The following is a 26,463-nucleotide window of genomic DNA, read 5'->3' on the forward strand; positions in this document are numbered from 1 at the left end:
TTTTCCAAGCCAACTTGACATACTAAATAAAAAAGACAACTTGAACCACACACTTATGCATGGAAATAGCTTTTCCAAGGAGAACTGGAAATCAAAGTCAACTGACTGAAATGTCAACTTTCAACCAAAATTCGCTCTTGAATCATCAAAATGGTTTTCCAGACAAATTTACACTGGACTTTGTCTACGGGCTTTAAACCATTCGTCCTTTGTCTAAATATTAGTGGGGAAAATGATTGTTTTGAAGCACAGCTTCCATCTCGCTGAAAAGAGAACATCTCCTTGCATTTGATACTGAAATCAGCAGAAATACATCCCAATCAATAAGGCTCATTTCATTTAAAACTAGAGGAATCTGCTTAAAGGGCCTGACAATGAATTGTTGGACTGAAGTTAATACAATGGGCTTATTATACTATTTACTGAAGGTGATAACATAAAACATGTCTGAACTTTAACAAATGAAAATAGCTTCCTCTTCCTTCCCAATGCCTTATATCATGGTTAACAGCACAAATGAAAAGTAATTGCTTTTAAGCTGGCTAACAATGCCCCCTAATGGATATTTCAATAACTATCTCACTTTAAAAAATAATACTATACCCAATCTATGTGTTTATTATAATTCTGCTACAGTCTTGCTTAATTACCTGAAACAGATTTATTTTGTACCTCATCAAGTAAAAGGTGTACAGCAGATCAGCCCAATTCATAGAAGTAAAACTAATGGAAATACATGAGAAAATAATTCCACTTGAAACCTTTTCCAGCCTGAAGGAACAACTAAACTAGCAAATTAAATGAGAACTTATTCCAGATTTGTTGTCTATTCTTTTTGAAGTAATTCAGAGCAGGTAAACATATGCATTTTTTAAAAGTTCACAGTGAGAAATGAGTCGTTGTTCCTTAAGGACTGCAACTGAATTCTTTACTTGGACCGTGTTTCCCCGAAAATACAATCTGTCCTGAAACTAAAGCCTTGCCACATTTTTCGCGTGGGCAAAAATATAAGCTCACCCCCCGAAAATAAATCCCCTGGACAACCCCCCCTCCGGCCAGGCAGAGCACCACTCACCGACATAGTGGTATCCTGAAGGCGCTAAGCCACAGGAGCTGGGGGGGGAAGAAAGGCACATTGCTTGGGATCTTTGGGATACCGCTAGGTTGGGGAGTGGCATTCTCCCTGGCTGGAGGGGGGAGTTGCTCCCTTGCAAACTGGCTTCCGAAGAGCTGGGCACAGCCTCAGGGGCGAAGCAGCCATGAGGTGACCAAGCTCACGAGCAACCGCTCGGCAAACCCCCTCTCCAGCCAGGCAGAGCGCCATTCACTGACCTGGGGGGTATCCCTAAGGCACCAAGCTACGTGGCGGTCTCCCGGTCCCCAGCTCCCGCAGCTTGGCACATTAGGGATACCCCCTAGGTCAGTATATGGAGCTCTGCCCAGCTGGAGAAGGGGGTTGTGCGAGCACCTGTTCTACCCCCAGCAGGCATGCCTCCTAGCCTCAACATGTCCGGGCCCAGCTCTCCCTGCAGCAGCCGCCGCCGCGCTCCGAGCATAACGTCTTCTCTGGTTCCAAACTCCAAAACTCGGCTGCCGAGTCTTCCAGCAGCAGCCGCTCTAGGAGTGCGCTCTATGGTTGTGGGCTGGCTGCTGGAACTGTCTGTAAGAGAGTCTTCCAGACAGAGAGTGGCTGTCTGCGGCTGCTGCAGGGAGAGCTGGGCCCTGACATGTTGAGGCTAGGAGGCATGCCTGCTGGAGATGGAACAGGCGCTCGCGCAACCCCCTTCTCCAGCCGGGCAGAGCTCCATGCACTGACCTAGGGGATATCCCTAATGTGCTAAGCCGTGGGAGCTAGGGAGCAGACAGAGCGCCACATGGCTTGGCATCTTAGGGATACCCCCTAGGTCAGTGCATGGAGCTCTGCCTGGCTGGAGAGGGGGTTTGCTGGGCGGTTGCTCATGAGCATGGTTACCTCATTGCTGCTTCGCCCCTGAGGCTGTGCCCGGCTCTTCGGGAGCCAGTTCACAAGGGAGCAGCCACCCAGCAACCCCAAAACAATAAGCCCTCCCCTATAATAAGCCCAAGGCCATATTTTGTAAGTAAAAAGAAAATAAGACCCTGTCATATTTTCGGGGAAACACGGTAGAGACTGAAGTAAAAGAAAAAGAACCAAGTAGGGGATATCTTGCATTCTTCTTATATTCAGGTTTATCATTACTAGATCAAAGGAAAGGAACATTTACATGCTACCTAATATCATGTTAGTTATGTAACTAGTCCCTATTGCCTATTGAGGAGCATGCTGTCTTGATCTTGAGGAGTTATTTCATACCATTTCCACACTATTTCATCCCAGTACCTGGCTTCAGGTGTGCTGAAATGGTCTCAAATCTGCAACATCACTGTTCATCTTGCCTATTATTATTTGGCATTCCAACTGTTTGTAATACCGTCTCCTTGACCTTTTTTAAAAATAGATTACATCTTTATCATGTTAGGCATTTGCCTCATCAGTAAGTTACGGTCACTTCTCCAACAAGTCCTTCTCTTCCCAATTCATGCGGAGCCAAGATGACAGAGGTATCATCATCTGTCTAAGCAATACTGCACAACAACAGATGTGAAAATGAATGTGACCCATCAATCACTCCTGAGAATAGGCACAGAGAACCAGCAATAAGGCATCAAAATTACTGTGGCGTAGCATGTATGCTTGTTCAGAAGAGCCTGTCTGCAGAATCTATTAAGTGCCATTTTTGTTTGAGAGCTAGGGGGCAAGTTCTAAAAAGGCTGGGGTCAACCCTGCAGCCATCTTGGAACGTCTTCAAGGTTGCCACAGCGAGACTGGATAGAGCTGTGGGAAAGGGAGGAGAGAGTAAAGATTGCTGCGGAAATACGTAGCCAAAATAACATTCTTCTGGGAGCCAAGGATCCTCTCACCAGCACCTGGCAGGGCATGGATGGGAGTCACACGGGCTTGGGACTGTGACCTGATTGGAGCATGTGATAGTTGTCTGTAATGAGAACTACTTTGGGTTCTGAATCGGGTGTGGAAAACTCAGGGAGCTTCAGAGTTGGGTTTTCACCAGCCGTGCTAATATGACATGCCTAATAAATCTATGCTTTGAGGAAGCCTCTGGCCTTGGAGTTTTGATTTCATCTGGGCTGTTACTTGGAACCTTGACAGCTGGAAGATCTCATACAGTGAATAGAAAAGAATAACAGAGTTGGAAGGGACTTTAGAGGTCTTCTAGTCCAACCCCTTGCTAGTCAGGAAACTCTATACCATTTCAGACAAATAGTTATCCAACATCTTCTTGAAAACTTCCATTGTTGGAGCATTCACAACTTCTGGAGGCAAGCTGTTCCACTGGTTAATTGTTCTAACTGTCAGGAAATTTCTCCTTACTTCTAAGTTGCTTCTCTCCTTGATTAGTTTCCACCCATTGCTTCTTGTTCTACCCTCAGGTGCCTTGGAAAATAGTTTGACTCCCTCTTCTTTGTGGCAACCCCTGAGATATTGGAACACTGCTATCATGTCTCCCCTAGTCCTTTCTTTCATTAAACTAGACATACCCAGTTCCTGCAACCGTTCTTCATATGTTTTAGTCTCCAGTCCCCTAATCATCTTTGTTACTCTTCTCTGCACTCTTTCTAGAGTCTCCACATCTTTTTTACGTTGTGGCGACCAAAACTGAATGCAGTATTAACACTTCACGTGATCTCGATTCTATTCCTCTGTTTATGCAGCCTAGAACTGTGTTGGCTTTTTTGGCAACTGCTGGCTCATATTTAAATGGTTGTCCACTAGGATTTCAAGATCCCTCTCATAGTTATTACTATTGAGCAAGGTACCACCTATACTGTACCTGTGCATTTTGTTTTTTCTTGCCTAAATGTAGAACCTTACTCAAATTGTGCTCAATTCTTTTCTAGAACAATGTGAGAGAATGGATGGGCACACATCAAAATGCCTCTCTGAACTTACAAATAAGAACAAAGGTTAGGGCAGATAATAGACTGCCTTTGATTGTGGGAGCTACACTCCATTATCATGGCTAAGTAACTGTTGAGAGGCCTGTCCTCCATGAATAACGTATCTCTTGTACAGAACATGAATATGCACAGCATTTACAAGGTAGTAGTTATTCAATGCCAGGAGCTGCTAAATGCACCACTGATCTTTGAAATCAACATTTCACCACTTATCTGACACAGCAATTCCATGCATATCTACTTACAAGGAAGTACTATCTACAGTGGGGCTGATTCTCAAATGAATTGTGTAAGATGTTGCCTGAACTTACAAATGAAGTGGCATTTTGGGTGTGGAGGGACTGAAATGATGATACTTTGTTCTATGCTCCATCCATCTAACTCTTTTGATTGGAACTGTAATTCCAAGAACTGTAGCTTGGCTGGGAATTGAAGGTTGTATTGCAATCTGGTGGGAAATTCATCAACACTGAATCAATAACAGTACAACACAAAGCATTTAGTGACATAATTTTGCAAATTGAAATTTATATCCCGTGATCTTTGTTGCTGCTTATTGCATTCCCCTTTCTGGGACAGGGGTATGGCAGAAACTTCATTTTATGAGCTGTTTTTTTACACTGTCATATTGCTTGTTTGGGGATTATTATTATTTTAATTGTGATTTTGGCAGAGATTTCAGCTTCCTACCTAAAGGGGATTAAGAATATATATATATATATATATATATACACACACACATACACACACACACACACACATACATACATACATACATACATCTATATCTATCTATCATCTATCTATCTATCTATCTATCTATCATCTATCTATCTATCTATCTATCATCTATCTATCTATCTATCTATCTATCTATCTATCATCTATCTATCTATCTATCTATCTATCATCTATCTATCTATCTATCATCTATCTATCTATCTATCTATCATCTATCTATCTATCTATCTATCATCTATCTATCTATCTATCTATCTATCTATCTATCTATCATCTATCTATCTATCTATCTATCTATCATCTATCTATCTATCTATCTATCTATCATCTATCTATCTATCTATCTATCTATCATCTATCTATCTATCTATCTATCTATCTATCATCTATCTATCTATCTATCTATCATCTATCTATCTATCTATCTATCTATCATCTATCTATCTATCTATCTATCTATCATCTATCTATCTATCTATCTATCTATCTATCTATCTATCTATCTATCTATCTATCATCTATCTATCTATCTATCTACCATCTATATATATCCATCCTCATGAATCATCCATCACCTCTTAATACTTTAGTATAACCAAGAAGCACAGTTGTTGTTACTTCTGTTCACGTATATATATATCTAGGTCTATTGATAGCACCTCATCTATTATTGCTTAAAAAATGGGTAAGCATGAGACCCATACCAGTGATTAAAATATACCTCACTGATCATTGTCTGATTTATGTAATTTATTCAAAGGTCTCGTTTTAAGATACTGCAGAAGGATAATGAATGGTGGATAGATTCAAATGCAGTCCTAACCATGAAATCACGATGCCAGCCAGAAAATCCACAAACCATCCTTGGTAGAAATCATCCTTTCTACAAATCCACAAATCATCCTTTCTACAATGGACAATGGATCACATCAACATAGAGGGATCCCTCAGATTCTTTTTGCCTTTTCATCACTGCCTCAGTGATTTTTAGAAATACCACGTCGTTATTAAGCTCATTTTAATTCAATCCACTTGTCTGGAACGTCCCTCGGTTTCCTCTCATTTCCAACAGTCCAGCTATGAAATGTATAAAAGGAGCAACATAAATCTAATAAATTTTAAAAAAAATCCTTTCATCCAGAGTTATTATCCATTTGTTTGGAGCTTATAACTGTCTCTGGGTTCCAAAATATTTAAAAATAGTTTTTTTTTTTTTAAAAAAAAGAACAAATATCTCAGAATTCCAAGAATTGCCTGGGATTGGTTTGGCTCTTTAGCCTGCACTTTTAATCCTATCCAGCATGTTCCCTCTTCCATTCTGGCTTGTAGCCTTCACTTCCCTAGTTGGTTTCCTTCTTTCCCTTTTGCTGGATGAAACGTTACTTTGTGGGATGAAAGCTCTGATGGTGAAGCAATGACACACATGACACATAGTGGCACGTCATGCCTTTTTTGCTGACATGTGGGGCTTCTAGAGTAGAATAACAGAATTAGAAGGGACCTTGGAGGTCTTCTAGCCCAACCGTCTGCTTAGGCAGGAAACCCTATACTCATGATGGCAACCCTATACTCATGATGGCAAACCTATGGCACATGTGCCAGAGGTGGCACGCAGCGCCTTCTCTGTGGGCACACGAGCTGTCGCCCCAATCCAGCTCTGCCGCGTATGTGCGTGCAACTCCTGCCAGCCAGGTGATGTTTGGGTCTCTGCCACGCATGCACCGGGGGGGTGCACACGTGCATGTGGGAGGTGTGCACGTGTGGGGCCTACGCATGAATTGCATTTTGGGGGTTCGGGTTCACTTTGGGCACTCAGTCCAGAAAAGGTTAGCCATCACTGCCCTGTACCGTTTCAGACAAATGGTTGGCCAATCTCTTCTTAAAAACTTCCAGTGTTGGGGCATTCACAACTTCTGGAGGCAAGCTGTTCTACTGATTAATTGTTCTAACTGCCAGGGAATTTCTCCTCAGTTCTAAGTTGCTGCTTTCCTTGATTAGTTTCCACCCATTGCTTCTGGTCCTACCCTCAGGTGCTTTGGAGAATAGCTTGACTCCCTCTTCTTTGTGGCAGCCCCTGAGATATCAGAACACTGCTATCATGTCTCCCCTAGTCCTTTTTTTCATTAAACTAGACATACCCAGTTTTATCCTTGAGTCCCCTAATCATCTTTGTTGCTCTTCTCTGCACTTTTATGCAGCTTTATTCCTCTCTAGCATTCATCTCGATTGTTCAGTGATGCATTTCCTGCCTCACTAGGATTTACCTCTATCTGCTCTTATGAGGCACTTCCTGTTGGATGTGTATAGTTATATTCTCGGTGGCTTGTACAGTGTTTTAACTGCATTTTGATTAAACAATACACGCTGCAGAGACCCAAAAACCAGCTGGCCGGCCGGAGGCATGTGCACATGCGCGGTGGAGCTCAGCTGGGGCAACGGCTCGCATGCCAGCAGAGAGGGCTCTGTGTGCCACTTGTGGCATATGTGTCATAGGTTCACCATCAAGGCCATATATGTAAGCAAGCACATGCAGCAAAACCAGAAGGAAGATGAAATAAGTACTGCAAGGTCACAAAGATAGGTAAATAAATGTATGATCTCATTCTAGATCACCCATAGATTGCTTTCAGACAAAGCAATTTCTCCCTTTTTGAACAAAAGAAAAATATTGGATTCAGAGGGTATCCAAAAATATGGCTATGACATCTTTAAAAGGACCAGAGTTTTCAACTGGTTTTGATAAAAGTTGAAGGGCTCCGTTTACTCAAATAGACATGCTATCACAATTTTAACTTACTCATGTTGTTGCTGGCAATCTTATTTATGCTGCAAAATTGCAATGTGGATACTGCCATTAGGTGGATGTCATTCTAGATTACAGCTGAGCCAGGAGACTGAGTTTAAGCGGCATACAAATGTAACTTACAGGGATTACTATTTAAATATATTCTGAAAATAGAAGTGTCAACTACAACTTTTCCCCACTGATTTTCAACTGCTCACAAGACAGTCACAGGACTTTTTTTTTTCTAGGAAGAGAAAATCTGGAAATGTAATTTCTTCTAGGACTCCTCTAAAGTATTGAATTCAAAAGTATTCCCTTAATAATCATGTCAAGTTAGCTTTGTTGACCTGGACTGCATTGCCAGAGTATGATGAGATGTTTCGTGAATAATCATTTCTAAAAGATATTTAGTTTTGACGCCACAGTGCCTAAAATAAATTACCAAATGGCAGAGGATTTCCCTTATACAGATTGATCTCCATTTAGATTCGAACTTTACAATTCTTTCTTTAAAGGGCAGCCTGAGTAGCACACACGTGGAATTTCAATTATCAAATTAGCACCGTAAAGAATTTGTTACCCACAAGCGATCAGGTCCACCACTGCTGATGTTTTGAAGAGTTATGGGAGAGAGAGAGGAAGGAGAGATTTTTAAATCTCAGCAGAACTTGGCAGGATTCTGAGAGGTTTATTGAGCTTCTCTGCCACTGATCTCTTCTAGCAATTGCTGGCCTTTCAATCTTCTTCAGCAGAGCTCATGTTAGGCTGAATCCTAGAATCTTCCTACTTTATATTGCCAAAGCAAAGTTAACATAACCACACACCCCTTACTTGGTCATTATCCCCTTTTCTTTGCTCGTCCTCCACTCAGCCAGGTTTTTCCGAGATGGGGGGAAAATGTTCCTGCCAGAGATCCAAGTGGATCACTTCTAGAAAGCTGGAGAAATTAGACTAAAAGCTGCTAGCAACCCTAGGAGTTAATAACACCAGCAACAAATTTGCCAGTGTCATGACTCATCCTTCTATATGTGATATTTTGTAATTTTGATGCTAGGACTCGGTTTCTGAAAATGGGTGCTAGGCAAGCAGTTGGTTTCTCACCAAAACCAATGAAGTAAGATGACTGCTGAGAGAAGTTGTAAGGGGAGATCTCAAAGGGGAAAAAAACTGTTTAGAAAGAACCAAAACAGCTGAACAATGACCCAAGAAAATTACCAGATTCTTCTCCGTGTTTTATTCTCAGACCTGCCAAGAAACTCAGTCGCAATACAGGTAATCCTCGAGTTACGGCAGTTCACTTAGTGACTGTTTGAAGTTACAACATACCCCAGGGGTCGGTCCCTACAGTCACTACTGCCTGTTCGCTTGTGGCTGTGCCATGCCTGCACTTGATGCGCGCTGCGGGCACTTGCGCAATGTAATAAAAATGCATAGAAGCAAAAACAAAATGGCGCCACCCTTTGGGGCATGGCAGATTTGGGTCACTGCTGGTTCCAGTGCCCCAGGTCACCAAACCACTACCGGTTCAGCCAAACCGGTCCGAACCGGTAGGAACCCACCACTGACATACCACCTTGCAAGATCTGCAACAAAAGGCTTTGCAAACGGAGGAAAAGGCTTCAGTTCTTCAGGCCTTCCCTCTATTTGCCATTTTCTTGACGAAATCTGCGGGGGTGAGTCCCTCCAGGGCTCCGTGCTTGCCAGCAAAGGCTTTTTGCAAAGACGATTGGAACATACAGAGGTGAGTGCTCTAGGCTCCAATCGCCTGTGCAAAAAACCCTTGCCACCAAAGACAGAGCCATGTCAAAAACAGAGCCGCTGCCTGCACAGACTCCGTTTTCAGCATGGGTCCATTTTTGACGACAAGAGCGTTATGCAAAGACAATTGGAGCCTAGAGGGACGCAACCTCCCTCTAGGGTTTGGCAAGCCTTTGCTCAAGGTGAAACCGTGGCAGAGAGGCTGGATAGGAGACCGTTTATCAAGATCTTCAAAAGGTAAGTGGATACAGTTGGGCAGGATGCAGGGGAGGGGGAAGCATGAGATATGTCAGTGAGTTGGGGGAAGCCTTGGATTGTTGGGTCCCCATGCTTTTCCCCATTCTAAGATACCATGTGCACCTGTGCAGTCAATTAGCAAATGCATGGGCGAAGACAGGGAGTTTTCATGTTCATTTAACGCAGGGGTGTCAAACTCAAGGCCTGGGGGCTGGATCCGGCCCACAGGGTGCTTAGATCTGGCCAACGGGGCTGATCTGGAAACAGTGAACGACTGGCCCACGGGACCTCTACCAGTGAAAACGGAGCTTTCATTTTCACTGGCAGAGGTTTGCAGGAGGCCGTCGCAGCCGAAAATGGAGCTCAGGAGCCTGTTTTCACTGGCAGAGCGCTCAGGCTACCACAGGCGTTCCCGATACGAGTGATGTCGAGCTGGCCATGCCCACCCCGGCCTTCCGAGGTCAAACACAACCCTGATGCAGCCCTCAATAAAATTGAGTTTGACACCACTGATTTAATGTGATTCACTCCAAAGAATCCTCGGGTTACAAATGTAATTGGCAGGCTCCATTACATTTGTAACTTGAGGATTACCTGTACAGAATGAATTAGCTAAAACTGGGCTCCTAGAATTCAGTCTGAACACTTACATTCTTGGAATAGGGAATCACAATGATTATCTGTATATAAACAGACTTATCAGATCCAACTCCGGTAGAGGTACAGCTCAGCAACAACATTACAGGGAGGAAGAGATATAGGTAAGTGTGCCATTGGCCACGAGACCTGGGATTGACAAGACAAGAAACTGTTTACTATTTTTGTACATAAAGGTAAAGGTTGCCCCACACATGTGTGCTAGTCGTTCCCAGCTCTAGGAGGCAGTGCTCATCTCCGTTTCTAAGCCAAAGAGCCAGCGCTGTCCGAAGACATCTCCATGGTCATGTGGCTGGCATGACTAAATGCTGAAAGTGCACAGAACGCTGTTACCTTCCCACCAAAGGTGGTCCCTATTTTTCTACTTGCATTTTTACATGCTTTCAAACTGTTAGATTGGTAGAAGTTGGGAACAAGTAAGGGGAGATCACTCTGTTACATGGGATTCGAACCTTCTGATCGACAAGCTCAGCGTCTTAGCCACTGAGCCACCGCGTACAGTGTTTTGTACATAGGTTATCTTAAATGATTACCTTCATCAAAGTCAGCATCGTCTTCTGTGTGCTGAGGGAATGGGAAACAGTTGGTGATTTCAAGTCTATCATCCACTACCAAGCCTAGCAGCACGCCCTGAACCACTTCATTGCCTTGGCCTTCTTCATGATAATGCTTGATGATCTTCAGCACCACCTGAAATATAAATGTTAAATTAGGACAATTTCATTTAAGATGAGAGACCTAGTTCATCTATAGCAGTGTTTCTCAACCTTGGCAACTTGAAGATGTCAGGACTTCAACTCCCAGAATTCCCCAGCCAGCATTTGCTGATCTATAGTAACAGTCTGTTTTCCAACAACTGTTTTTTTTTAAAAAAAAACTTGCTTAGTTATGAATTGAACGTTACATTCTGTTCTGACCCAGCCTTCACAAGTAGTGATGAGATATTAGTGGCCTGGACATAATAGTTGGGAGCTATTCAGCCCACTGGCGGTCATTGCTGATTCTTCTTTTCTTCTTTCTTTAATTTTTTTCAATCTTCCTGGAGTTCCAGGATGGCAAACTGTCCAGTTGAGGACTGAGTCGATAACTGGGCGGTGCCTGGTGGGCCAGGGGCGTGTCCCAACAGCTTATCTGACTCAGTCCAATCAGCTGGAGGATAAGGTCAACCCATCCTGGATACTCCTCCCCCCTCACTATGGAGAAGAAAGGTTGCCTGCAACAACTGGCCACTCCCAAACCCCTCCTATTTATTTCCCAGCCAGGGAAGGGCTGACTATCGTCTACGTTTGCCTCGCCCTGAGAGCCAGCTTACTGCTTTCCTTTGCTCTCCTCTCCTTTCCTCTCTGTACATACGCGCATCTGGGATAGGCCCTATCTGTACCTCCCCTCACTCAGCTCAAGCCCCGAAAACAGTTGCCTCCCCATCTGGGGGGGGGGACGACAGAAGGCCCCAGCTCTGCCTCTGTCACTGTTTCCTTATCAGATCCTTCCAAGGACTTCAAAACTGGCCTAGGCTCTCCTTCCTCCTCATCTGACTCTGCAGCTAGCTATGCTGACAGCCGACGGGCCACAACATATTCTTCCAAGATTGGTCATGTAGCATAATATACACAGCTGCTTCTCATGAGGACAAGATAGTTGTCTCTGTTGATTTAGAGTTCTAGAAGACTAGGGAATAACCTTGCTGAAACCATGGATAGCGCCATTGAAAGGACACTAAGTTTGCATGTTATTTTCTAATCACCTTTGAAAATTGTCTTATAACTGTTTTTAGCTATTAGGAACCTTTGGCTGAACAGGTTTACAGCATCAGGTGAGTTTTCTTCAATCCTTACTGAATGAAGTTTTTACTACAAATGTGTGTGTGTGTGTGTGCATATAGACAGGCAAATGCGCGCGCACACACACACACACACAGATCCATCCATCCATCCATCTATCCATCTACAAATAATAGAAGGGTCATTAAAACTCTGATTTTAGAAAGCTACAAATGAACTAAGGGTACAGATAAATTTGAAATAAGATTTTGGAATTAATTATAAAGAATCTTTCCCATGGGAAAATGCTTTTGCTTTGAATCATTTAAAAACCACAAGAAGATTTTAAAAATTGCACACTAGAGGGAAATAAAGATTACAATTAAAAAAGAAGAACCCTTAAACTCGACTTACAATTATAGTACAAAGCAAAATAATTTAACATTAGGCATATTAAAATATATTTTTCAATAATGAACCCAGAAGTAATTTTAATAATGTGTGCCTCTATAGATGGATTGGGTTTAAAAGATATGAGAGAAGAACATATTCCACTTGACAAGGTCAAAACTAGCATGGAAAAATATGGACATACAAAAGAAATTGGTTACCTTAGTCACTAAAACAGACATAAAGACAACAAGCCAAAAGAGTGAGCAGTGTTGGATTTACCAAGTATGCTTGTTAATGACAAAAATGATAGTATATCATTGATTTGCTTGTAGATAAGAGATGGGACATGGGAAGAAGATATTTGCTATATTTTCAGAGAAGATGATAAGTTATTAAACTTGTTTATTTATATTTGCGATGAAGAGGAAGTAATTTATTCATATATTTCCTTTCTTTTTCTTTACTACCTTATTTTTCTTTCTTTTCTATTGTTTTTTGCAATCCATTTACTGCAACTTCTCTTTATTTTTAACCTTTTATTAGAATAAAAATAAGTTTTTACTGTTGCAGTTATAATATTTAATAATATTATTTTAAAAAAAAAAATCTAAAAATGTGGGAACTGGAAGTCAATCTTCTGTTGCTTAATATTCCTACTCAAGATCTAAGTCAGGGGTGGCGAACAAGTTCGACAAAAAGAGCCAAAATTTTAAACTGTGAGAGTCAGAGAGCCACACCACGCAGTGACCTGCCAAAACAGACAAACACTCACACAAAAGCATATAATTTTAACAATAATATATTAAACACATAACATAACATGCTCAGTCAGGTGTTTTTTGTTATAAATTTTTATAAACCCATTAGAGCTGCTGTATAACTTTTAAATCCATAAATAAGTGGAATCTCTGTCCACCTAACAACCTACAAGATTACTTGATGACCACAACCAGGAATGCCACACTTGCAGTCATTAAACAAAGCAGTCACATATCTCGCTTAATGACTGCTTTGCTCAGTGATGAGATTGTGATTGTAAATCGAGTACAACCTATACATGGGTAAAGCCTGGTCCTAATATTATCTTCCTTTAACCTAATATATGTATTATAATATATATATGAGTTTGGATTATCTTTGATATCTATTACAATTACAGGCTGTGAGAAAAACACTCGTAGAATTTTGGGAAATATACTAACCATGGAAATTCAATTAAATGTTTTCTCCTATTTAAAACTCTGCTGCTCCTGAACCCAGAGCTTCAATATGCAACCATTATTATTAATTTGAGCAATCATTAGAACCTCACCGGAATCCTGCAGCAACTGTGCTAGACTTTGAAGCATTATTTTTTTGAGCGCAGCAGAGGGCGCTGTTGAGCTAAACCCGGAAGTACGGTCGACGCGACGACGCTTGCCTGCCCTCCACCAGCTCTGGCAAGCGTCGTCGCGTCGACCGTACTTCCGGGTTTAGCGCGCGATCCGAGCCACAGTATACTAAATAATGGTAAGAGGCAAAGAGCCTCATTTATTTTGGCCGCGAGCCGCGTGTTCGCCACCCCTGATCTAAGTGATGCCCAGGGAGTTATGGTTTTCCATTTTTCATCCATTCAAAACAATCAAAAAGCATTCTGTATTCAAACTGCATCCATTCACCTGGTGGCTTTTTAAACGGTTTCCCTTAGATTTTTCTTTCTCCAGTTTTTTAAAAAAGTGTTAATTTCCATTTCTGCGAATTTTCCTGCACTCCTCCCCTTAGTCCGCTGAAGTGGTGTTTGGCTCCATAAGACCTCACAAGCAATAATTTGAATTTGTTATTTTGTACATTTAGAGTAGTCAACCTGGTACAATGCAATCAACATCATCCAGTGGAACTAGTACAGGAGTCAGAAAACTGCGGCTCTGGAGAAGCATGTGGGCTCTTTCATCCCTCTGCTGCGGCTCCCAGTTGCTCAAAATATGTGTCACAACCGCCAATGTGTGACACCCGCTGGCACGTGATTTATTGAGCTTTTCAACCCCTGGTAGGCCAACAATGGTTAAATCAATAAAAGTTTCATAAGAAAACAGAATGTTTAATTCAACCACATATACTAGTTTTGTGGCCGTTCAAGAAATAGTCAGGCAGGGGAAGGTTTTTTTTGGCTCCTGGTGTTTTCTTTTCTGTGGGAAACGGGTCCAAATGGCTTTTTGAGTATTTAAAGTTGCTAATCACTGAACTAGTAGATAAGAGATAGCAAATACTCCAGCACTTCCAAAATTGATATTAAGAGCAACTCTAGGATCAGTTCGCCTACTAACATCTATGGGAAGAGATTTATTTTTTTTACATACAAACTTTATTTGGGGGCATGGCCTATACAGGTTAACATGTTAAAAAATTAAAACATTAGCATGTTATCTAAATGGAATTTAGGCTCAGAAAGACCCAAAATCAACAAGGATGGGAAAAGCATTCCAAAATAACCCAATTGCAAAGTTTTTGCTCCAGCAATTCAGAGGAAAAGTTTCTGCTTGACTAATCATAAAGAAGAAGCTGTTTCATTAAGCAATCTCTTCTAGGTTTTAAGAGGCAAAGATGACAATTTTTTTTTAATCTTTAAGATGAGAAAATGAGAAATGTCGCCATCCCAGTGTAAGAGTAATCCTTACAGAAACTGTGAAGACCCTTTACAGAAATGTTTCTGGAACATGCGCCCTGGGAAATTAGTTCTTTGAGCTGCTACGAAAATGAGTATTCATTTTCTACACAGTCGTCAAAATGAACAAGCTAATAGCAGCTTTGTCCAACCTGATGCCACCAGATGGAAGCCACCAGAGATTTCTGCAGTCACAGAATCACTGAACTGGAAAGAGCTATCAAGTCTTCAAGCCCAATATTCTCTACTCCGCACCACCCCCCAAACAGCTATTCAGATTAACACACACATTGGAGATGACTTTCAGGCTCTGTCTGAATGCATCCAGTCAGCGATGGAGGCTTGCTCACCTTTGTAGTTTCCGTATTTTTCAAAGTATAAGATGGACCTTTTTCCCCTCAAAAAAGAGGTTGAAAATCTGGGTGCATCTTATACATTGAATACAGCTTTTTTGGCCTCCTGAAACCCCGCCCTCTTTGCAAAAATGGCCGTGCATAGCCTTTAGGAGGCTTCCAGAGTGCTCCTGGGGACTGGGGAGGGCAAAAATGAGCGAAAAATAGGCTGTTTTTGTCCCCCCCCACCAGCCCCCAGGAGCAGTCTATAAGCTTCCTAAAAGCTATGGATGCCCTATTTTTTGACAAAAAATGGGCCCGATTTCATGAAAAATGGGCCAGTTTTTGCCCATTTTTGCTCCCCCCCAGCCATCCCAGGATCACTCTACAAGCCTTCTAAAGGCTAGGCATGCCCTTTTTTTTGACCAAAAACGGGCCCATTTCTGCGAAAAATGGGCCATTTTGGGGAGGTCTGCAGAGTGCAAAAACTTTTTTTTTAATTTACCTCTTCAAAATCTTGGTGCATCTTATACTCCGAACAATACATAACTAGTTCCACCAATTATAACTCTCACTTACAGTCCCAATCATTCCCAGCAACATGTTTAGTGGAAGGCTGATTCAGAACAATAGAATTAAGAACTTACAGTTGAACTAGGAAACCTTTTTTGACTGCTTTTTTTCTTTGTTACTTTGAACCCAGCTATTGCGCCCCCCGCCAGTGGCCAGCGGAGCTGGTGGCAGACTCAGACAGTGGGGAGGTTGGGGAGGAACATGGGCCAGTCCTAGAGTCTGGGGAAGGCTCTGATGAGTGCTCTGTGTCGGAGGCAGAGAGGGGGCCACGGCCGTCCGACAGTTATCAGCTGCCTTTGGAGTCAGAGATCAGTGGAGCAGAAGAACAGCTGGAGCCTGTTCCTGATCTGCACATGTGCAGAGCTGCCAGGAGAAGGGAACAGTTAAGGAGAAACAAGGGCCGACTCGGGAGTAAAGGCACAGGTGGATGGTGAATGGCTACTCCCATAGGGAATAAAGAGAAGCGAAAGGGGAGTGGATTTTGCAGGAGACAATTTGTTCGTTTAATTAGTGTGGATATTTGTTCGTGATTCTCAGAGTCTCCTTGCCAAGTATTTTCTTGTACAACCTTGCATTTGGAAGATGTTGGTCTGGCAGCTCTCCAAGCCTGATGAGTCTGTGGTTGTAAATTCATCCTTGAAAGCCTGTTTGCCGGCACATTTCTGGATGTGAATGAGAGGAATTCACATTAGCTTAATAAAAAGGGGTTTTGTCGGGACAAGGAGTCTGCTTCGTGATTTTGTGAAGCCTAGGTCTGAACACCAGCAGAGTATAGAATTCAGAATGTGTATTTCTTTGCATTACTGTTTAAAATATCTAACAAATATTTACTGTACTGGGATATTTCTAACTACTAGGCTGAATATGCAATTATCCCACTCCACCATTTTAACCTTAAGCACGTGTCTTGAATTAAGCTGACAAACAGGCCCTTATCAGAGACAACTCTACCATATTTTCCACATGGTAGTTCAGAGAAACTGACAACTTACCAGTAGCATTGAACTACCAAGTCTAATAGTTTCACCACCAGATCAGAACTCTTTAGGGAAAAATATGACAATAAATACCTCTCTTGGAACAGGGACTCTGCATCATAAAGTAAAGGTAAAGGTTCCCCTCACACATATGTGCTAGTTGTTCCAAACTCTAGGGCGTGGTGCTCATCTCTGTTTCAAAGCTGAAGAGCCAACACTGTCTGAAGATGACTCCGTGGTCATGTGGCCGGCATGACTACATGCCAAAGGCTCACAGAACGCTGTTACCTTCCCATCAAACGTGGTCCCTATTTTTCTACTTGCATTTTTACATGCTTTCAAACTGCTAGGTTGGCAGCAGCTGGGACAAGTAAAGGGAGCTCACACTTTTATGCGGCGCTAGGGATTTGAACCGCTGAACTGCCGATCTTTCTGATCGTCAAGCTTAGTGTCTTAGCCACTGAGCCACTACGTCCGTTTTCCATCATAAAGTAAATTTGCATAAGTCTGGAAGAAAAGTATATATAGCAAAAGCTCTTTTTATCACAAAGCTGAGAAATGCATACAGCCCACTTTGGCAACCTATAGTTTTCAAAAAGTCTGTACATGTAGCTTTTGATTTACGATCGCAATTGAGCCCAATTGAGTCTCTCTTGCTAAGTGAGACAGTTTTAAATGAATTTTGCCCCATTTTACGATCTTTCTTACCACAATTGTTAAGTAAATCACAGCAGTTGTTAAGTTAGTAATACGGTTGTTAATTGAATGTGGCTTCAGCATTGACTTTGCTCGTTAGAAGATCGCATAAGGTGATCACATGACCCCAGGATATTGCAACTGTCATTAATACATGCCAGTTGCCAAGCATCTGAATTTTGATCACATGACCAATGGGCTTTTTTGGGGGTGGGGGAGAAACTGGATTTCTTCAATTAGAAGAAATTGGGCCAAAAAATTCACGATAAGGTAAAAGTAGTGTTTCTCAACCTTAAAATGTAAGAATTCCTCAGAAAGGTTTTAGGAATTCTGGGAGTTGAAGTTCATTTAGCTTAAACATCCCAAGGTTGAAAAAAGTCTGAGTTAAAGTATAATTGATATCCAAAACTGGAAAGATAGAGCAGTTATATCACCCAGGAGATATAAGCGTTAGTACTGGTATCTCTTCAAGCCACCAAACTTCTGTTTTATCATCTAAGGAAGATACACACAATGCTTCAGGAATAACGAAAGATTAGAATTTCAGCCATCAGTAGCTGCAATCTCTTATACTCCTGGAATGCCGGATTCAGTATTCATGAGTGATTGCTACTTGCCCATTAAAAAATGACTCTCCAGGTTTCCAGCAGCTCCATGTGTAACAATTCCAAAAAGACAGCTAAGTGTGGTAGCAGTTATACAACAATACAATAGTAGAGTTGGAAGGGACCTTGGAGGTCTTCTAGTCCAACCCCCTGCTTAGGCAGGAAATCCTATACTGTTTCAGACAAATAGCGATCCAACATCTTCTTAAAGACTTCCAGTGTTGGGGCATTCACAACTTCTGGAGGCAACTTCTGTTCCACTGATTAATTGTTCTAACTGTCAGGAAATTTCTCCTCAGTTCTAAGCTGCTTCTCTCCTTGATTAGTTTCCACTCATTGTTTCTTGTTCTACCCTCAGGTGCCTTGGAGAATAGTTTGACTCCCTCTTCTTTGTGGCAACCCCTGAGATATTGGAACAATGCTATCATGTCTCCCCTAGTCCTTTTTTCTCTTAAGCTAAACATACCCAGTTCCTGCAACCGTTCTTCATATGTTTTAGTCTCCAGTCCCCTAATCATCTTTGTTGCTCTTCTCTGCACTCTTTCTAGAGTCTCCACATCTTTTTTACATCGTGGTGACCAGAACTGAATGCAGTATTCCAAGTGTGGCCTTACCAAGGCATTATAAAGTGTTATTAACACTTCACGTGATCTTGGTTCTATCCCTCTGTTTATGCAGCCTAGGACTGTGTTGGCTTTTTTGGCAGCTGCTGCACACTGCTGGCTCATATTTAAAAGGTTGTCCACTAGGACTCCAAGATCCCTTTCACAGTTACTACTACTGAGCAAGGTACCACCTATTCTGTACCTGTGCATTCCATTTTTGTTGCCTAAATGTAGAACCTTACTCTTTTCACCATTGAATTTCATTTTATTAGATAGTGCCCAATGTTCAAGTTTGTCAAGATCCTTCTGTATCTTAAGCCTATCTTCTGGAGTGTTGGCTATTCCTGCCAGCTTGGTGTCATCTGCAAATTTGATGAGTTCCCCATTTATTCCCTCATCCAAATCATTGATGAAGATGTTGAAGAGTACTGGGCCTAAAACAGACCCTTGGGGTACTCCACTGCATACTTCCCTCCATGTAGATGCAGTTCCATTGAGGACTACACGTTGAGTGCGGTTGGTCAGCCAGTTACAAATCCATCTGGTGGTGATGCTGTCTAACCCACTTTTTTCTACTTTATCTAGTAGTTTGTTATGGTCTACCTTATCAAAAGCCTTACTGAAGTCCAAGTAAACTATATCAACGGCATTCCTCTGGTCCACTAATTTTGTCACATTATCAAAGAATGCAATAAGATTAGTCTGGCATGATCTGTTTTTGACAAATCCATGTTGGCTTTTGGCTATTACTTTGTTAAAGTTAAAGCAGTTAACCTTACCATCCTTCAACAAGCCATTTTTCAAATGGACTCTAGCTGAATTTCTAGTGTCATTTTAAATTTAGAGAACGAGGCTGAACGGGGAATAATAAATCTGATACATATATCTGATCTTCAGAAATTATTGGTCTGAAGGGGTGGGGGGGAGAAACAAGTAACTATATCTGAAGCATCTACTTTAGGAATCTTAAATGTAAGTATCCCATCTTCATCACTAGCATTTTTCAAAACCTGGAAAATACATTTAAGACATTAGGTATGTTATTTTTATTTAAACCTAGCAACAGCTTAAATTCTGAAATAGCTGCCAAAATATTATGTTACGACAAAGCAGCATGTCCTTTTAATTTCTGTGTTCAACTCTCTTCCTTATATGGTCCTAACCCAGGATTCCCCAGTCTAGATGTCCTCTAAATCGGTGGTACCCAACCTTTCTAGTTCCACGGACTGGCAGTGTTGGCGGCATCAGAGGAGGGGGATGGTTTTATGCACAACCCATATGTGTGCAAATGAAGATTCATGCACTTGCCCACCACTTGCACAGCCCAGTTCACAATGGGCCATGGTCCAGTACTGGTCCGTGGCACAGGGATTGGAGATTCCTGCTATAAATATGTAAATTTCCCACCACAAAAGGATTTCTCTACTTTTATTAACTCAAGCAAAACATAAATGCAGAAGGAACACACATCTTAAGATTTAATTCACGTGCAACACAAAATCAGTGTTTCAGTGATACATGAATATGATGCAGTAATTTATCTGAAATATTTATAGGCTGTTTTTAGAGTTTATTGGCAGCTTCCAATATATGCAATGCAATGCTTTAAAGTAATGCATCACAAAAGTACAGTTAAATAGACAAGTACGATGAGCTACAATAAAAGGGTGATTAAGTTTGCAATCAAATCAATCATTATAATCTACAATCATACCCCATACAATAATCCAAGAAGATTCGTATCCAATATAAGGCAAATGTAAAGACAAGGATAGAGAAAACTCGAACAGCATTCTTCAAAATGAAAAAGGTCTTCTGCAGTCATGACATAAGCCTAAGACTGACAATCAGGCTTGTCAGATGTTACATCTTTTTTATCCTGCTCTACGGAGTAGAGAGTTTGGTCTCTGACAGAAAACCACTTGAAGAAACTACAAGCATTTGAAATGTGGATTCATAGACGACTGTTACGTATAAGCTGGGCTGACAAAATCACAAATGAGGAGGCGATAAGCCGCCTGGAAAATCATCAAAGCCATTAAACAGCGAAAGTTAGACTATTTTGGACATGTGATGCGACACCCAGAAAAATACGTCATACTTCACTTAATCCTCCAGGGAAAGATTGAAGGCAAATCAGGTCCAGGAAAAAGAACATCATGGCTTCAAAACCTAATGGACTGGTTTGGACAAAACTCAGCAGCACTTTTTCATGCGGCTGTTGACAAAAATAGGATTGGCAACGTGATCGCCAACATCCGATGACGGATATGGTACAAGAAGGAGAAGACAAAGAAGACAAATGGGTCTTTACAGCCTGCTGAATTGCTTTCAAAGTTGCAGCAATGTGCATGCCACCTATGGCTGTTTGAGCACTAATGACCACAGCGTCTTCATAGCGCAATCCAGCTATCACTGATGTGATTTAAAATCTGTTCTCAGTATTTCTGGGGGTTTTTAGCACAATGATAGCTTGCTGACTCTAGAAAGTCAGTAGAGGGGAAATGATGTAGAAAAACTTACAGAGATCTCATCCTGAAAGACTCTGTCTGTTATGCCCAGGCCACTAAAAACTGTTCATCATTGACCAGGGAGCATTACTTCATCAGTCTAATCAGTACAGGTAGTCCTTGGCTTCCGACTGCTTGTTTAGTGACCATTCAAAGCAGTGGTGGGATTCCAAAAAATTTACTACCAGTTCTGTGGGCGTGGCTTGGTGGGCGTGGCATGGCTTGGTAGGCGTGGCAGGGGAAGGATACTGTAAAATCCTCATTCCCTCCCGATCAGCTGGGACTCCAGAGGCAGAGAATAGATGTGGGCGGGGCAGTCAGAGGTGGTATTTACCGGTTCTCCGAACTACTCAAAATTTCCACTACCGGTTTTCCAGAACTGGTCAGAACCTGCTGAATACTACCTCTGATTCAAAGGTATGATGGACCCTTAAAAAGGAACATGACACAGATTCAACATTATGATAACTGGGCCCCACTCTGCAATCACATGGGCCTGGAAGCTAAATTGTGTGAAGAACAGTCAAGGACTGAGTATGTTTAGCTTAATGAAGAGAAGACTTTCCAGGGGTTGCCACAGGGAAAAGAACAATGATTTATACTCCATAGAACTTGAACTTAGGACAAGAAGCAATGGGTGAAAACTTGTCAGAGGGAGATCCAAACTGCAAATGAAGAGGAATTTCCTGATAGTGAAAAATATCAAGCAACAGCTTAATGGAACAGCTTTTTGCAGTTTTGCCACCAGGCGTTGTTGATTGGTGCTCTGTCACTGGAGGTTTTCAAGAAAATACTTGACATCCATTTAAGCCATGGTGGAGCAGTGATTAGAATGCAGTATTGCAGGCTACTTCTGCTGACTGCCAACAGTTTGGCAGTTCCAGTCTCACCGGCTCAAGGTTGATTCAGCCTTACAAAGTCAGTAAAATGAGGACCCAGATTTTTGGAAGCAATATGCTGACTCTGTAAACCATTTTGAGAGGGCTGTAAAGCACTGTTAAGTGGTATGCAAGTCTAAGCGTTACTGTCATTTGCAGAGATGGTATGAGGACACCTGTCTTGGGCAGAGGATTAGACTAGAAAACCTCCAAGGTCCCTTCTAACTGAATGATTCTAAAATTCTATAGAATCTAATTCTTTTGCCTGATTTCCTAAGAAAATGTTTTATTCTAGTTTTCTGAATAAACTATAACTGAGTTCACACAACACTTGCCACTGGTTGAGGTATTCTGTAAGTTGAAATCCGCCCACTTTAAAGTCGCCAAGGGCTGAGAAACACTGCTCTATGTTAAATGTCTATGGAGATTCTCATTCAACCAGGTCAGGGTTGCCCCAAAGGTGCTTTTTCAAAGGCAACTGGACTTTCTGGTTCTTCTTTGAGAACGTTTCCCTTCTCATCCAAGAAGCTTCTAAAGATAAACCTCCAGGTGGCCTCAACAACTCGCTGAAAGAATGTGTTGTAGACTGGAGATAGATTATGTTGTATCCCTCCCCCTCTGTTGAGAGAGGGCTGTTCAATTTTGACATAGATGGCTTTTTGACCCCTCTTTCAAAACAGAGATCCTTTCTGTCCAAAATGTGGACTTTGCTGTCTGCATGAAGCCTAATCCTTTCATTCCCCACCATCCAGTCAGAGCTGAAGAAGTTTCTTGGGTAGAAGCCTTCCATGAAAAATCAGAAACTCCAGTTGCCTCTTGAAAAAGCACCTTTGGGACAACCATGACCTGGATGACTGAGAATCTCCATAGACTTCCTCATATGTCCTTTCCTGAATTTCTAAATGGGAAAGGATATAATCAAACAAACACAGTTATTTACTTTTCCTGATTGTAAGCTTTTGGAAGAAAGGGAAATGGGCTTTTACAAAACCTGAAAGTTTTGGGATCTCGGCAATAATTTTCTGAGACACCTTTGGGACTGTTCTATGTTGTGTAGACCAAGTTTAATAGCCTACAAATCTTCTTCTCACGCGGTGCTACAATGTAAAACAAGAACACTGCATTTATAGGCTTGGTGAGGCAGCTGAATCCTGCAGTTCAGTCAATAATTGGACTGTCACATAGATAGAATAGAATTCTTTATTGGCCAAGTGTGATTGGACACACAAGGAATTTGTCTTTGGTGCATATGCTCTCAGTGTACATTAAAAAAATACATTCATCAAGAATCATAAGATACAACACTTATGTTGTACAGCAGTGATGGCGAACCTATGGCACGCGTGCCACAGGTGGCACGTGGAGCCATTTGTCAGGGCACACGAGGCGCTGCCCTGTCAGCTGGCCAGCGCGCATGTGCGCGCTGGCCAGCTGAGTTCACCATTTTTAAAAGCCATTTTTAAAAGCCATTTTTCACCCTCCTCAGGCTCCAGAGGCTTTATAGGAGCCTGGGGAGGGCGAAAAGAGCCTCCCCCACCCCCCCGGAGGCCCTCCGGCGGCTTCAGGGACCGAAGTGACTTCCGGTTTGCTCGGAGGATCGTTTTAAGCGTTCCGAAGGCTTCAGGGAAGCCTCCGGATGGTCCCTGAAGCCTCCGGAGGGCCTCCGGGGGAGCGGGGGAGGCTCTTTTCGCCCTCCCCAGGCTCCTATACAGCCTCTGGGTGTGGCACGCCTACCCACGACCCCCCTGCGCTCCCCCCCGTTGTGGCACACGAGCCAAAAAAGGTTCGCCATCGCTGTTGTATAGTATTATTTAGTATCCTATGTAGTGATAGGATACTAAATAAGAAATCAAATCATACTGTCAGGGTTCCAAGTAACACCCCCAACTAAAGAAGACTCTGAGGCTTGAGTTTCCTCAAAGTTCCATTCTATTAAGGATGTCATATTGGCACATCTGGGAAAACCTGAATCTGAAAGCTTCCAGGTTTTTCCCACCCAAGTGAAAGTCTAAGCCCCTGCCCAGCACCCACATATCCATCACATGGTACAATGGGGCACTGTCCCAACTAGGGATGCCTCCCAGTCACGCCACTCCAGGTACAGAGCAAGATATCCTTGACTCTCTGAGAAAGGAATGTTATTTAATTTTAGACTATATATCTCCCATATGCCATACAATCCCCCCTCCCATTTTCTCACAGCAGAAAATGTGGCAGGCCGAATGCAAAAGATGGCTTCCAGGCCTGACACCTATTTTGAAAATAAATAAAACAATATAAATCATAAATATACAAGCAACAAGGTTATAGTCATAAGTGAGAAGAGATAGGCAATAGGAAGGATGAGAATAATAATAGTAATACAGTCTTAGCGAGTCATTTGACAGTGTTGTGGGAATTAGTTGTTAAGCAGAGGGATGGCATTCAGAGAAACAGCTGTCCTTGTGTCTGGTTGTTCTGGTGTGCGGTGCCCTATAGTGTCGTTTTGAGGATAGAATATGGAACATAGAATAACAGAGTTGGAAGGGACCTTGAAGGTCTTCTAGTCCAACGCCCTGCTTAGGCAGGAAATCTTATGCCACCATACAAATGGATATCCAACTTCTTAAAAACATCCAGTGTTGGAGAAGTCACAACTTCTGGATGCAAGTTGTTCCACTGATTAATTATTCTAACTGTCAGGAAATTTCTCCTTAGTTCTAGGTTACTTCTTTCTGTGATTAGTTTCCACCCATTGCTTCTTGTCCTGCCCTCAGGTACTTTGGAGAATAGCTTGACTCCCTCTTTTTTATGGCAGCCCCTGAGACATTGGAACACTACCATGTCACCTCTAGTCCTTCTTTTCATTAAACTAAACATAACCAGTTCCAGCAACTTTTCTTCCTATGTTTTAGCCTCCCGTCCCCTAATCATCTTCGTTGCTCTTCTCTGCACGCTTTCTAGAGTCTCCACATCTTTTTTTACATCCTGGCAACCAAAACTGAATGCAGTATTCCCAGTGTGGCCTTACCAAGGCATTATAAAGTGGTATTAACACTTCAGGTGACCTTGATTGTATCCCTCTGTTTATGCAGCCTAGAAGTTGGAACAATTTATGTCCAGGATGAGAGGTGTCTGTAGATATTTTCACAGCCTTATTATTATTGTTGTTGTTGTTGTTGTTGTTGTTGTTGTTGTTGTTGTTGTTATTATTATTATTATTATTATTATTATTATTATTATTATTATTAATTTTAATCTTTGCTGAGATTCACAGCCTTTGGGGCTGGTTGGTAGCCTAACAGCTCGAGTCCTAACCAAGGACCTAGGTACTGTTAAGGTAACGTCGGAGGATATTATTGTTATGTCAGGTGTGTTGTAGGCCAAGTGCCTGTCAGTCTGAATTCTGAAGTCCCCCAGGATTTTGCCTTTCTCATTCTCTAAAACCTTCTCAACCTGATGGTCCCAGTGGTTTTTGCTGTACTCAAATCCAAACTTTTGGCACAATTTCCAGTGAATAATCTTAGCAATGCAGTCATGGCGTTGTAGGTAGTCAGTTTGTGAAATTTTGCTGCACCCACTGATCAAGTGGTTGACTGTCTCACCTTTCTGATTACAGAGGCGACATTTGCTGTTGGTGGTAACATGTTGAATTTTTGCCTTCATGCAGTTTATGGCTAAGGCTTGTTCTTGAGCTGCCAAAATAAAGCCTTCTGTTTCTTTTTTCAGTACTCCTGATCTTCACCAGTTCCAAGTTAGTTTTTGGTCAGCTTTGCCTTCAATACTTTTGAAGTATTGGCCATGCATAGCTTTGCTTTTCCAATTTTCAGCTCGCTTCTCAATTACTTCTTTCTTATATTCAGCTTTTAACTTAGTTGTTGTCATCGTTGTTATTATTATTATTATTATTACTACTATTACTATTACTATATACTTTATTCATTAAACATGAAACTCAGTCAACTGAACATTCAAAAATGCATCAGAAATACCAGTGACAGGTGCTAATGGTTTATACAGTTTGCTGCCAGCGTCCTAGGTATCAACCGAGTACCTTCTTAAAATATAAGATGTTCCGAGTAGCGCAGTTTTTTGCAGTTCCACTGGTGTTATTGCAGGAAGCTGTAATTTGTTGATGTATCTTGTAAAATTATTATTAGTATTGTTATTATTATTTCATCTCTCTCTCTTTCTCTCTCCCTCCCTCCCTCCCCCCCCCCTCTCTCTCTCTCTCAAGGAACCTCGTGTAAAGAAGTGCAAAGGCAAACGGGGCTACCCAAGCAGGATGCTGAAGTGGGTGGCTGAAACCAAACAAAAAACCACCCCGAATAGCCCATCCC

General features: G+C 42.0%; 1 protein-coding gene across 1 annotated transcript in view; it reads right to left on the minus strand.

Moving 5' to 3' along the window:
• Positions 1-26,463, minus strand: part of EIF3H (eukaryotic translation initiation factor 3 subunit H) — a 96,726-nt gene that overhangs the window by 70,065 nt on the left and 198 nt on the right. Inside the window, exon 2 of the mRNA XM_081952847.1 lies at positions 10,708-10,864. Within this exon, the coding sequence (XP_081808973.1) occupies positions 10,708-10,864 (157 nt within the window). The remainder of the gene's footprint in view (positions 1-10,707; positions 10,865-26,463) is intronic.

The sequence above is a fragment of the Natrix helvetica genome, assembly GCF_964273705.1.
Source record: "Natrix helvetica genome assembly, chromosome: 4".
Classification (NCBI taxonomy): domain Eukaryota; kingdom Metazoa; phylum Chordata; class Lepidosauria; order Squamata; family Natricidae; genus Natrix; species Natrix helvetica.